The sequence below is a fragment of the Stegastes partitus genome, unplaced genomic scaffold, assembly GCF_000690725.1.
Source record: "Stegastes partitus isolate 25-593 unplaced genomic scaffold, Stegastes_partitus-1.0.2 Scaffold1203, whole genome shotgun sequence".
Classification (NCBI taxonomy): domain Eukaryota; kingdom Metazoa; phylum Chordata; class Actinopteri; family Pomacentridae; genus Stegastes; species Stegastes partitus.
Genome location: NW_007578934.1, coordinates 52734 through 65225, shown reverse-complemented (window position 1 = coordinate 65225; position 12492 = coordinate 52734). Strand labels below are relative to the sequence as shown.

The 12492-nt window shown below is 44.0% G+C and overlaps 1 protein-coding gene across 4 annotated transcripts in view; it reads right to left on the bottom strand.

Moving 5' to 3' along the window:
* LOC103368770 (IQ motif and Sec7 domain ArfGEF 1) overlaps positions 1–12492 on the bottom strand; it is a 42864-nt gene that overhangs the window by 10391 nt on the left and 19981 nt on the right. For 3 of the 4 annotated variants that reach the window (XM_008297240.1, XM_008297244.1, XM_008297241.1), the window contains exons 2-5: positions 3084–3363; positions 1554–2833; positions 905–1066; positions 357–479 (exon numbers count right to left, since the gene is read on the bottom strand). In XM_008297240.1, coding sequence (XP_008295462.1) covers positions 357–479; positions 905–1066; positions 1554–2833; positions 3084–3363 — 1845 coding nt within the window. Of the gene's footprint in view, positions 1–356; positions 480–904; positions 1067–1553; positions 2834–3083; positions 3364–10449; positions 10598–12492 lie in introns of those variants that run through there. The other variant, XM_008297242.1, reaches the window with a different exon arrangement.

Below are 12492 nucleotides of genomic sequence, written 5' to 3'. Positions count from 1 at the left end.
TCTTGTTATGTACCAATAATTTGTTCGGCAGCTGTGAGGAAGAGTGACATCATTTTAAATGTGGTTTAAATAAAATGTGTTCAGTGTTAAGAGCACTAATGTTTTTGTGGCACTTATTTTTTATTTCTGCTCCGTTTAATGATTATAACAAATGATCCATATTTAACACCGGCCTGGTTGAAGAGCTTTGTTGACTTCAGTTGACAAAAACTGTTGACGATACTGTATTTTCTCCTCTTCCTTTTTTCGAACCCAGTTTTCATTCTGATCATTGATTCTTTAGGGGTGCGTTCCCCCCTCTGTATTATCTGTGAATTCTACCGTATTTAAATGCATACATCAGTGTGCAGTCTAACCTGAAGGCTTCAATGAGCCGCTCCACCTTCTGGGCTTCACCCTGGACACGGATGTGGTTCTGAAATTTCCTGAGGGCCTCGTCCAGCTCCATGCCCTGGAAGTCCATTTCGTCTACCACACAGCTGAGCGGCAAGACAACAGCATTATAATTCAAATACGGCATGTGACAGTTTTTCTGCTCGCAAACAGTTCTTTGATATCTTTGCAGGGATTGTTTGGCCCAGATTCTAGCACAGAGGATATTTAATTGTCTGTAAAAGAGGGAATTCTAGTCATATTTGTGCCGTACATCTTTTTTTTTTTTTAATCAACTGCAGGATCTTCGTGGTATGCTTGTCTCCCTTTTTTCTTTTGTTTTATTAAATTATCTTTAGCAAAGCTCCAGGTGTTTTGCTATGTACTGTCTCTCTTTGGACTATCAGTTTGCAAAGATCCTTGACACCAGTGTATTTGCGTATGTTTATACAATATTCATACCCTTCACCTCATCTGATTGCACTTAAGTTTAGAAAAGATGGAGTGAAAAAAAATCCTAACTCATACTTACTCCAAGACATCTCTGTTGAACTGTTTCTGTCGATTGCCCAGAAATTCTCCGATCATCTGCCTGCTCAGTCCCTTCCTTTGCAGAAGAAAGTGGGCAACGCCAACTGGTGTGTCAGGGATGAATCCCCTCTCAGTCAGGTACTGGATGCCCTTCTCTGGCTTTCTGAAAAATTAAAAATGAACAAGAATGGTACAGTTTTAATATCTAGATAGACACTTCATTCCTGCAGAGAATAATCTGTTCCTGCTTTATCTCGAATTCTCACTAACTTCTTGAGGCAAATTAGCCGCTTTTAAAATGGTGTATTTATTGTTCATTGAGTCTTCACCATGAATTAGTTTTGAGAGCAATTAGAAGGAGTCATGCAGAGCTCGAGCAAACAGATGCAAGTCCTGTCATCCATAATTGTTGCTGAAATATGTTAATTGAGCCACGTTGCACTGTATGTGGCTGAATGTTATCACAGCCCCAAAACAAACACTTCCTACAAAAGTCTTATTAATAATATGTCATTGTGTCAATTTGAATCTAAGTAGTTTGTAAATCACACTGTTTGTCACATACACACACACAAATCAATTAATTTTCCTTGTTTCTCCTTTCCTTTTCACGCTGGTCAAGCATCTGTTCATCAGAGCTGAGCACCTACTTGTTGAAAAGGTTCAGGCCGATGCGATAGTGTCTCTTGCGAATCACGTCGTTGCTGAAGATGGGCGAGTCCCAGCTGTTGCGAGTCTCTTTGTGGTACGTCTGCTTACTCAGCGTCTGCTCTCGTAGGCTGTCTCTGGACGAGGACTCGGAGCTGCAGTTGATGGTGTCGTTCGAGTTCGATGTGCTATTGATGCTGTCGTTGTCCCCGTCGGAGAAGTCCGATTCCGACTTGCTCTGCCTGTTGGCCGAGCCGTTGATAGCCAAGTGGCTCTCTAGCTGGCGGTGACGGTGGCGCAGAGGTGCGTCGTCGTCACGGGAGGGAGCTCGAGGAGGGGGGCCGTGGGAAATGTGTTTGGGGCTCGCCTGGGATGACGTCACGATGTGGCTGTGAGGTTCATACACGGGCGGCCGTTTGACAGAGCCGCGGTCGGACCGGTCGCTGAGCTCCGCAGAGCTATCACTAGGAGGTTCTATGGTCAACAGAGGGAGATGGTCCATTCTAAGACGCTGCTCTTGGCACTCCAGAGAAGGAGTGCTGCGGCAGCTTGTGTCTGTGTCACGACCCTCATCTTTGGGGTCAATAGGCCAGTATTCTTGGGAGGAGTTGACCGACCGCAAGCGTAAGTCTGATTCTGTGCTTGAGGGCTGGTCCCCCGACCTCGACAGAGCAATAGAAGGGGACATGTCCTCCTCATCTATGAACAGAGTCACATCGCTGTAGGATGCCATCGTTTCATCGTGCATCCGCCCAGCTGCCCTGCGGTGGGACTTCACCTGATAGGGCACCTCACCTTCCACCTCGGAGCAGCCCATGGCCTCCGGGTCAGGACCCTCATCCCCCTGGAGGCTGCGACAGTTCAGAGCATCATCTATCGACTCGGCCAGAGACTTGACCTGCCTGGAAAAGGCGTCCTCCAGCTCTGTGATGGCGTCCGTCAGGTCACTCTGTGGTGCCGGGTGAGATGCCATGTTGGCCTGCTGGTGGACCTCTATGTCTCCGCATTCAGACTGCACCATGGACAGCGGGGTGCCATCCTCCGTCATGGACACCTGCCTCCCTTCGAAATAGGAGCTGTGCACTTTTTCAGGGCCCTCAAATGAGAGCTGCATCCTCATGTTAGAGAGAACGATGCGTCTGGACATGCGGTTCTCTGACATAGAGCTCCTGAGACGTTCAAAGTTCTTGTTCATCTGATACTGACGGAAGGCTGTCTGGATGGTGCGAGCCGCATGGCGAGTTATGAATCGTCCACCATATTTACGCTCCAGCATCTCCACCTAGAAAAAAAAGATAGAATAAATTGACTGTGAAACGGTGCCACCCATGGGATATTTAATTGGCTTTCTTAGCTTTTCTTAGATGGTCTATAAAGCCATCATTCAAAATGTCACTGATAATTAGCTTTTCCCAGTTGGCAGCGGCTCTGTGGCAAATGAAAATGTAGCTGCACATCAAGAATAATTTCACACAGCAGCACAGTCACAATGTTATCCTAAACCAACTATTCAGTCAAACTACTTTGGATACCTGTTTATCCTGGAGGTCAGCAGAGAGCTCATAGCTCTCGGAGAGCGAGCGGGAACGCTTGATGGCCTCCTCCTCAGCCTGCTTCCGGAGGATGGACTGTGAGTGCTGGAGTTTGGGCCGACGCGGCCTCTGAGGACCAGGCTGAACTCCGTGGCTGTAAAGTTGGCCGTCAAATCGGTCGGGGCTGATGGCTGAGCCGTGAGTCACGGGACCCTGGCCATAGCCGGCTCCACCGTCCAAGGAAGGGCCGCTCTCACCGGGCCGTCCATCCCCTTCCACACTGCAACGAGAGCAAAAGGATGATTAGAGTTTTCAAAGAAAGTTAAACAATGAAGGTTGGATGTTTTAGTCAGAATTTGAATTAAGTTTTTATCAGGCTAATGTTGGATAATTCACAGCTGTCTGTGTTATCCTCCTTATAAAATGTCTCAGCAGGAAGTAGCTTAACTGCAAAGACTTTTGGAGGAAGCTTTTTTTTTCTGAGGTCTTAAAATTAGTTGTGTCGGTATTTATAAAGAAACACCGCATTAAAAAAGTGAACTGCAGTGTGTACGTGTGTAAATGAGTGCAGCCATATCTGGGACATGCTGATCCTACAACTTTATGATAAAGAGCATAACCTACATTTAAATCAATCATAAGCTGTCTGACACTGATACACACTTCATGAAAAATTACTATTAAAAATAGCCTGCAGTAGATTTTGATGTACCGCAGACAGAAAACTCAAATGCCACGTAAACACTCTCCAAATGTTAAACATATCCAGCAACCCACCGTCCTTGTGTGATTATCTCTTATACAAACAATAAGGGGAAAAAAAAAACAAGCGGTTACTCACTCACTCTTACATTCTGACGCATTACAAGAGCGCGGCTTGCTGCGAAAAGATCGTCTACTTTCTATAAAATGCCAACTCTTCCTCCATATCTTGTCCACCATTCTCTCAGTCAAGTCCAGAGTACACGGGCGCCTCCAGTAAACCAAAGTTTATGTCACTTTCAGGGCCAATCAGTGACCAACTGGAATCATGTTTGTAGGAGCGACGACATGCTGTCCCAATCCACGTACAAAGTCCAGTTCAGAGAGGAATGACAGAGCAAATACAAGTTTGCATAGCCCCTTAGAAATAGATGTGGATGACTGAGATGCCGTCCTGCCCAATAACTAACAACACACCAGCTAACATTTCTTCTCCTCCATGGTACAGTGCGTCCACAGTTCACTGGAAGCAAAATGTGTTTGAACTGTGACTTGACACACCCATACAGTGTACACAATTCACTTCCTTCATTAAACAGCCTGAAATCGACTTTCAGCAACGACTGCCTACAACCAGCTCTGCCTGAAAAAGTGGAACTAAACATGATCAAGAGTTCAAATAGCATATGGATGGTTAAACCCTTTGTGGGAATACATTGGTTTAGCACAGGAAGTCTTGCTGTCAACAAAATACAGATTGTTTTATGTATAACCCTACTCAACACAGCATGTCAGGAACAAAAGACACTCATTCAAGGTTTTTTTCAAAGCCTATGATTAATAAAAGACATCCCAGGCTCAGATGCACTGCCTGCCTCAGTCTGCTGCAATACAATGCTCAATTATAATCTATTTGGTTTAAAAGGCATGTTATCTGTTTGAAAAATCTGCAAAATTACGCCATTTGTTAGAGCTGGAAATTGCAAAGAAAAAGTTTAATTTTTAAAATGCTCATATGTGATGTGCTGTTCAGTAAGAAAACCCACCCAAATCTAAGCTTAAAATTGTGATTTAAAAAAAAAACAAAATCAAACTCAAATTACAAATTTGCCAAAAAGAAAACATTTGGACAAACCAGATTCTACAAAAAAAAAAAAACATCCTAAACATTCTGCACACTTCAGCGCAGCAGTGAAGCTTTCAGATATTCAGTTGTAACCAACAGTAAAGTCACAAAAGACTTTGCGGCTGAACTGCAGTAGGTGTTTACACACAGCAGATAAGAGACAAGTACAGACACAAAATAAAAACGTAATAAGGAAATCTATGTTAGTTATTTCCAATATTTCTGACACTTAGTGACACATGTAAAAAATGTTAAACATGTGAATTTCAGTTTTTCTTCTCAATGTTTGCAAAGAAATGCAATGTTTGTTTTTTCTTTATCATGATTTATGGCATTTTAACTCTTTGTGCCTTAACTCTTAATACTTCTAGTCATGGTTGTTCTGTTTCCATAGAGGTGCAGGACTTTATATTGCAGTTAAAAAAAGTTTACAGTGACATAAAATGTGACAGAAGCAAAAAACACCTAAAAACTGCTTGTGGTTCAGGGGATTACGTCTGAAACTAATTGACGGCCTACAACTTATTCCTTTCTGTCTGCCCCTTACTAACTAACTGAGAAAATGCAATAAAACATGCAAAGGTTTTCTAAGTTGTAATGCCAAATACATATAGATCCAAAGGTTACAGTAAATGGTAAAGTGATTCATAAATGAGTCACTTTGCTTCTTTGTAAAGACTTCAGAGGCTTCAGTTTTCAAGACCCACAGAAATGCATCGGAGAATAATCTCTTTCCCAGAACAAGGCGCTGCTGCTACTCAACCAAACATTTCAGTGTGAAATATTAAAACATGCTGGTCTGATGTTGCTGCCAAAACTGCCACCAATTATTGTGAGAGTCTGCTGCATTCAGAATACATTCAGTCTGATTTCAACAGCTAAGATGGTGCTTGGAAGCAAATGGAAATATCATGTCCTAGTAGTAGCACACCTGTTTACTTCCACCAAACGCTGCTGCAGAGTGGAGTCTCGTGCATCACACAGCCCACGGAGTGGATGATGACCAACTCAAGGTCGGCCAAGGCCACCGTGACACAAAAATCTTCACGGTAAGTAAACGCTTGCTCACTCTCTCAGGGTAGTAAATACACACAATGTTTAAGTGCAGACTCGCACACAGCATCAGGGCCAGAGGAGAAGGACTTTATACTGCTGGAATAACACCAGATCCAGAATAGCACACTGAAAATCATAGCTCATTGCATAAACACCACTGGGAAAAATCTCCACCACCATCTGCCATGACAAACTGCAAAGCCGCCATCCCTGGAGTTAAAAGTCACACCTTGCGTGCTGTCATAAGCACCAGAATACAGCTGGTAGTGTTTTTTTTAAAAAATCACTTCATAAGACGTTTGATTACTGACTCCATAAAGTGATGATGAAAGCAATAAGTTGGGCAAAAAAATCCTTGTATTTCAATTTAAGGCACCATTTTACGGAACTAAACGTTAAATGTTCAGGAAGCCGCGAGGTACAAATATAGAAAAAGTAACATAAAAATTACATTTTGCTATTTCTCTAGCAGATATGTTATAAGCTTTTGTTTGTTGTTTTCTTTTAATACCAAATAAGCTGTACGCCATCACTCCATAGAAACATTTTTAGCCATTGTCCATTTGTCGCTCGGTCAGTTCATTTTGGTGCTGACTGAAATATCGTTTTGGGCAGATTGCCATGAAATTTTGTGCACACATTCATACCATCACAGGAGGAAGTCTTTACTTTTCATCTAGCACCATCCTCAGGTCAACTTTGAATCTGTCAAATATTCTGCAAATCTAATGATTTTCCCACTTGCCACAGCTGTACTTTATCTTTAGGACTAATAAGCAAATGGTTACTTCTTTTGTACTAATTTGTGGGGAGTAATTGTCTTTCCATTGTTTTGGCTAATTGCTTCTGTAACTATTTAAGCTTCAAAATAAACGACATTTTTTTGCCATAAGACACTGTCACTGTGGGAATGAGAGAGAGTTTCATTTAAACAACTGTAAACAGTAACCGCACGCTGCTTTTAATAGCTACAGCAGAGCGTCTCTGGGGGTTTGCTGTCTCACCCATTAACTCCAGAAACATTCAAGGAGTCAAAACTACAACTACATTGCTTTTTGCTTTTCTCCAGTGGGACCTGTAAACCAGCACCCATTGTCCATTTTGATTTTTTTTTTTTTTTTCCTGCTTCACTTTCTACCAACCACGTATGCAGACAGTGTGCGACGGTGGGTTCATGGAAAGAAAACGAGGGAGAATGAGTGCTGCTGTACTTTTTGCTCTGAGGTGATTGAATACTCCACAGAGTGAGGTCAGTCGCCCATGATGTAGGGGGAACGGGGGGGGGAAAGGAAGAGAGAGCAGCATTTTAAGAGCTGATATTTTAAGCCGCAATGGATGTTGGAGGGAAAAAAGGGGAAGAGAACTGTAGCAGAGCGCGAAGTTACATGATATTAATCTATAGAAGATGTGACTCCAAGTGGTTCAGACAGAACTCTCAAATGCATGTCATCCTTTATATGAACATGATTTATCCATAATATATGAGGATTATGGAACCACTGTTGAAAGGTGACGGAGGAAGCAGTGATGGTCGTCCCAAGACCACTTCCTAATAGAGACAGTACAGCCCTTGAAATATGATCTAACGTTATTAGCACCGACTGTCGCTCCGTCTGGCTCTTTATCCACCAGCAGTCCCCCGTTAGTTTGGATGCAGGCATTGTTGAGAACGTCGGCGCGGCTGGCAGTGATTTTCAGCCACGGGATCCGGGGGATTTGGAGGGGTTGGGGGTGGGGGTGGGGGCTAGACAATCTCTCTTTTCCTCCCTCCTTCCCTCCTGACACATCCTGAACAAACAGGCCCAGGCCCCTGCCCAGGCCTCAACCCATTCCATCAGTCGGACCTGAGGAAGAAACATTCCTCCATCCCGGAAAAGAGGAGTCACATCTACAGGAGTTCTGGGAATAGAAGAAGGCTAATGAAGTGCAGACTGGGGCTACAGAGGAAGAAGAGAACTGCAGCGTGGAACTAGTGGAACTCCCAGACGAAGTCACAGGGAAGTCTACGAACCAGCATAATTCAATTGTAAACTCCAAGAGTGTATGGAAAACTCTTTCCACGAGCAGTGGTGTTTCCATGCACTTCCGCATTCTGGTTCCACTTCACTTCTGCAAGTATTCTGATTTTGCAAACATGTGTGTGAACATAACTTCCGATGAGGACGAATCAAGTTAACGCAGAGAGGTTTCTTTTGAACCCGATTACTGAGCCAACTCACGGGACTCATTTTTTGGGCATTTTTGCCTTTATTAAACAAAGAAGGGAGACAGGAGACGTGGGGGAAAAGAGCGAGGAAATGACATGCAGTGGGGGTCCAGACTAGTTGTGAGCCAAAGCAGGGACTCACTGCTCAAAGGCACTGGTGCCCATGTGTTATGAGCTCTAACCACTCCGCTATCGGGTCGCCCCCCTGGGAGGGTTTCTTCAAGTGTGAGCATGTGCCAGAGTTTGAAATAAATGCTGCTCACATTACGCCCTGTTGTACTGGCACAAATGAGCTGCAGTACCAACATGGCTGCTAAGAATGTTAGCAAAGCTTTTAATTTGCAATTGGTCCCTAACTTCATTAAGCGGTATAAGATAAAATATGAGCAATAATGCAACATGTGTAAATGCATAATTAAATTCCATGCTTTAACCTTTCTGTTTAGACAAATCTGTTTGTTTTTTTAATGTGTGCATGTAAACACAGGCAGTGAACCGACCGTTGCAATACAGTCGAACAGCTCTTCCATATCTCGCTGCTCACCCCACATGCAGCAACAACATGTGCTCCAAGCACAACAAAAGCAGATGTTTTCTCTCCTTTCAAAGTGACTCAGAGAGCTCATAAACACAGACGCACACACCAGATCTTACAGCGCACAGATGTGAGGGAATAGATTTTTCAGGTAGAGGGTTGGGAGACCACACAGCAACACATTAATGAATCCCCAACATTCAAAGGTGAACCTGTCGGTAAACACTAAGGTGTACCTGTTGTTTCGGTACCTATGACTGCACTAATGAACGATTTTGTAACTGCTATAAAAAAGCCAGCGAGGAACGAGCTGGGGATTTAAGAGTTTTAACACAGCTGCAAACTGGAAAGCTGCTCCGGCCAGCAGACTGACAGTATCGCTCTTGAGAGTTTGTAGCAGACAGTATACAGTCGAATGGAGTCTCATAAGACTCTTGGTTGAGAGCTACCGTGAGTTGTGTAGTGCAGTTTGATAGCTTTAGGACTTGGATGTCTTTACAAATCACAGGCTGTCATTTGGCATCTATCTCACCAGAAACGAGCAGCTTTGAATACCTGAAAGTATCTGCATGAATGACAGTCAGCAATGACTGACTGCCATCTGCATGTAAAAAGTTGCTTTAAATTGATTTATGGATTAGCTGTCAACTATTTGATTATTCGCCAACTGTTACAACTACTTTTTTTTCTCTGCTCTATGACAGTAGATTTTCTCTGTTATGGACAAAACATGACATTTGAGAACATCACGTTGGGCTTTGGGACCCACTGATCAGTATTTTGCAGCATTTTCTGACATTTTATAGACCAAAATAATCAATTTATCAAGAAAATAACTGACAGATTAATCATTCGTTGCAGCCCTGCTTTACATAGCGCAATGTGCAAGCACGAAGACATCAAAATCCAATCACAACCTACTGAGAATAATTGGCAGCTGTAATACTTTGATGAATAACACAACAGATTTTTATTGCATAAAGACTTCTGATTATTTGTGTGATTGTTACCAGCGTTCATCCAGTCACACTGATTACCCACAGCGATACGAAAGAAAAGCTTTTTGTGAGCACGGCACAGGTGAGGCCAATTAAAACTGCTGCAAGTACAATGAGTGGGTTGATGGTTTGTAGATGCCGTCCACATAGTTCAGAAATCAATAGTATTCCCTTGTTAGCTGCTGGGCCTCATTCTGTCTGATCAAGGCGTCCCTCCTCCTCCCTCCTGTCAAGACTCATACGACAACAGCAACAACAACAACAACAACAGAGCCACTGTCATTATCTTTTCCGTAATGAATAATTGAGCCATCCTCCACACTACGCTCAGCACCTGCCCTTGAAAATCCAGCTATGACAAAAAAGCACACAGTCACAGGCAGAGTAAGTGGGAGGGCCACGACACACCACAGGAATGCCCTTCAACTGAGCAGGGGGGGGGCAATCCTGCTCACAGATGGATTCTGTACAGTAAGACTAAACACACTATAATAGCCATACAGTGACTCAGAGAGGGGACGTGATCTGTTTTCCATTGTAATGGAGTCAAAACTGAACGGGGGGGAGCCACACTTTTAAAAGCTCATCTTCTGTTGTGGATAATGTGGAAAAACACAAAATATGTGCTTCAGTGCAGTGTGTGATCCCTGCTCTCTTCACAAATGCACATATACTGGTGTATCCTCATTCAATGACAAAACACACACTAAAACAAACATTTCATACTCTCCTATTACTCTTACCAGCCATTCAGCTCCAGTTCCAGCAGCGACTGGGTCTTCTCCGAGTTACACTGCAAACACCACATGCTGGCCAGCGCTCACCAGACGATGTACTCCAAACATTAGCGGGTCCCCTCACCAGACCCCGTTACAGCCCAAAAGGCTCCTCTCACAGAAAGACACATCTCAAAACTGCCATCGGTTACAGCGTGCAGCTCCCTGCTCCTTGCAGACAGTCCCATTTCTTTTGCCTCGTGAAAGCAGCTTCTCATAGATGGTACATGGTCAACGCTAAGCGGCAGTCTGTAATCTCTGACAGACAAATGAAGCTCTTTTCTTTTTCTCTTTCTTCCTCTCTGTCCTCGGTGAGCCGGGCTGGTAGGAGTATAAGGGGGGGGAGTGTGAGTTTCTGCCAGACCATGAGCAGTATGGAAGGGGGGCGGGGTGCAGGGAAGTGGGTGTGAAAAGTGTGCTGGCTCTGTAGCCGGGTAGGAACGGAGAGACGAGGATGAACACTAATCATGCAAGAGGAAAAAAAATAATAAAGGGACACGCAAATGACCAGGGAGCAGAGTGACACAGAAAAGATTCCAGTTTTTCAGGGATGTTATCAGAGAAAACATGAAAAGGAGGACTCGAGATAGTGAGGGCTGGGAGTGGAAGATAAAGCAAGGTGCTAAAACCACCAGAGAGGAGGGAGGGAGCTTGATCCAGTTAGGTGCATATAGGTATAGTAGAAAAAACAGGAATGAGCATGAGGAGACATTGGCAAAAAAAAAAGAAAGAGAGATAGCTGAATGGAGCAGGGTTTGGGAGCGTTTGAATGTCAGGAAACCTTTTGTTCGCGCTTTTTACACCAAAGAAAAAGAACTTACCAGGTAGAGATGGCAAATAAAAGAGAGCACCTCTATTAATAGAACCTTTCAGGGCGGAGAAGTGACTGTTAAGATGTGAGCTAAGAAAAGAACCGGGGAGGATTCTGTGTGTTTCTGCTGCAGAAGATCACACCAGAATAAAAGTTGTTCCCACGTAGCCCTTCTATTTCCATTGTCTTTCAAATCAGCGTTGTTTAATCTCGTGGATAATGTTACACCGCATACAATGCCACCATCAGCGCAAAGCTCCCCAGGATCTCCTCCCAGTTCCAAACAAACCCCAAACTGACAGCATCTTGTCTCTGGACTTCACAGCGTCGTTGAGGCAAGGCCAGAGACTAATCACCCCTCTGAGAGCAGGGGGGTTGGAGTAAACTGCCCCCCGAGTCAAAGGTATTTTCTATCTAATGACAACAGGCACAGGAAACGGAGTAGAATGACTCCCACATGGAGCCAGTTTACAGGGACACCAATCATCCACACACACACACACACCAGTCTCTAGAGGGAGATGTTGAATTCTTCTAATTACAGGCCTGAACCTCTAAAATGATCACCTTCTCAGGACTGTTTTCATCCGAGGCTTCCAATGAAAGACACGGGATGAGAGACAAAGCAAAAGCCCGAGTTACTAAAAGCGAAAAAGTAAGCATATCATAGCATGTGTCACGGATCACAGCAGGGGATATGCACGGACTTACTTTGCAATGTGTGACTCAGGCAGAATGATTATGTGCAGAAAGCCAGACAGACAGTAACCAGCCAACTGATCTATTTCAGTTTGAGACCTTGGCCCAGTACTCTGGTGGCTACAGCTGCTAATGCCTCGTGGAGCTGTGGATACTTGACCCGACTTACAGATCTCACCTATCACGCAATCCCTCCACCCCTGTCTGAACAAAACCCATTTAAAAACCCCCTCCTTTAATAAAAGTTGCATCCTCGTTAGCCTGTAGCATTTCTCCCCACAGGCACACAGAGTGGCAGTTTGGAAATGTGCACATGATATTAGATATTTGCCCCGGTGCAGGTTTTGTTTTCGCTGGTGGACCACAGGGAGCGGCGAGTTTATTTGTTTGTGATGGAGATATGATGTAAGATCGTGGCCTCATTCTGAAGTATGTGATGCTTTTAAACCTGGAGTCTGTTGTGATTGTTTCAGCATGGAGCTCTGGGAGCGGCTTCGGTT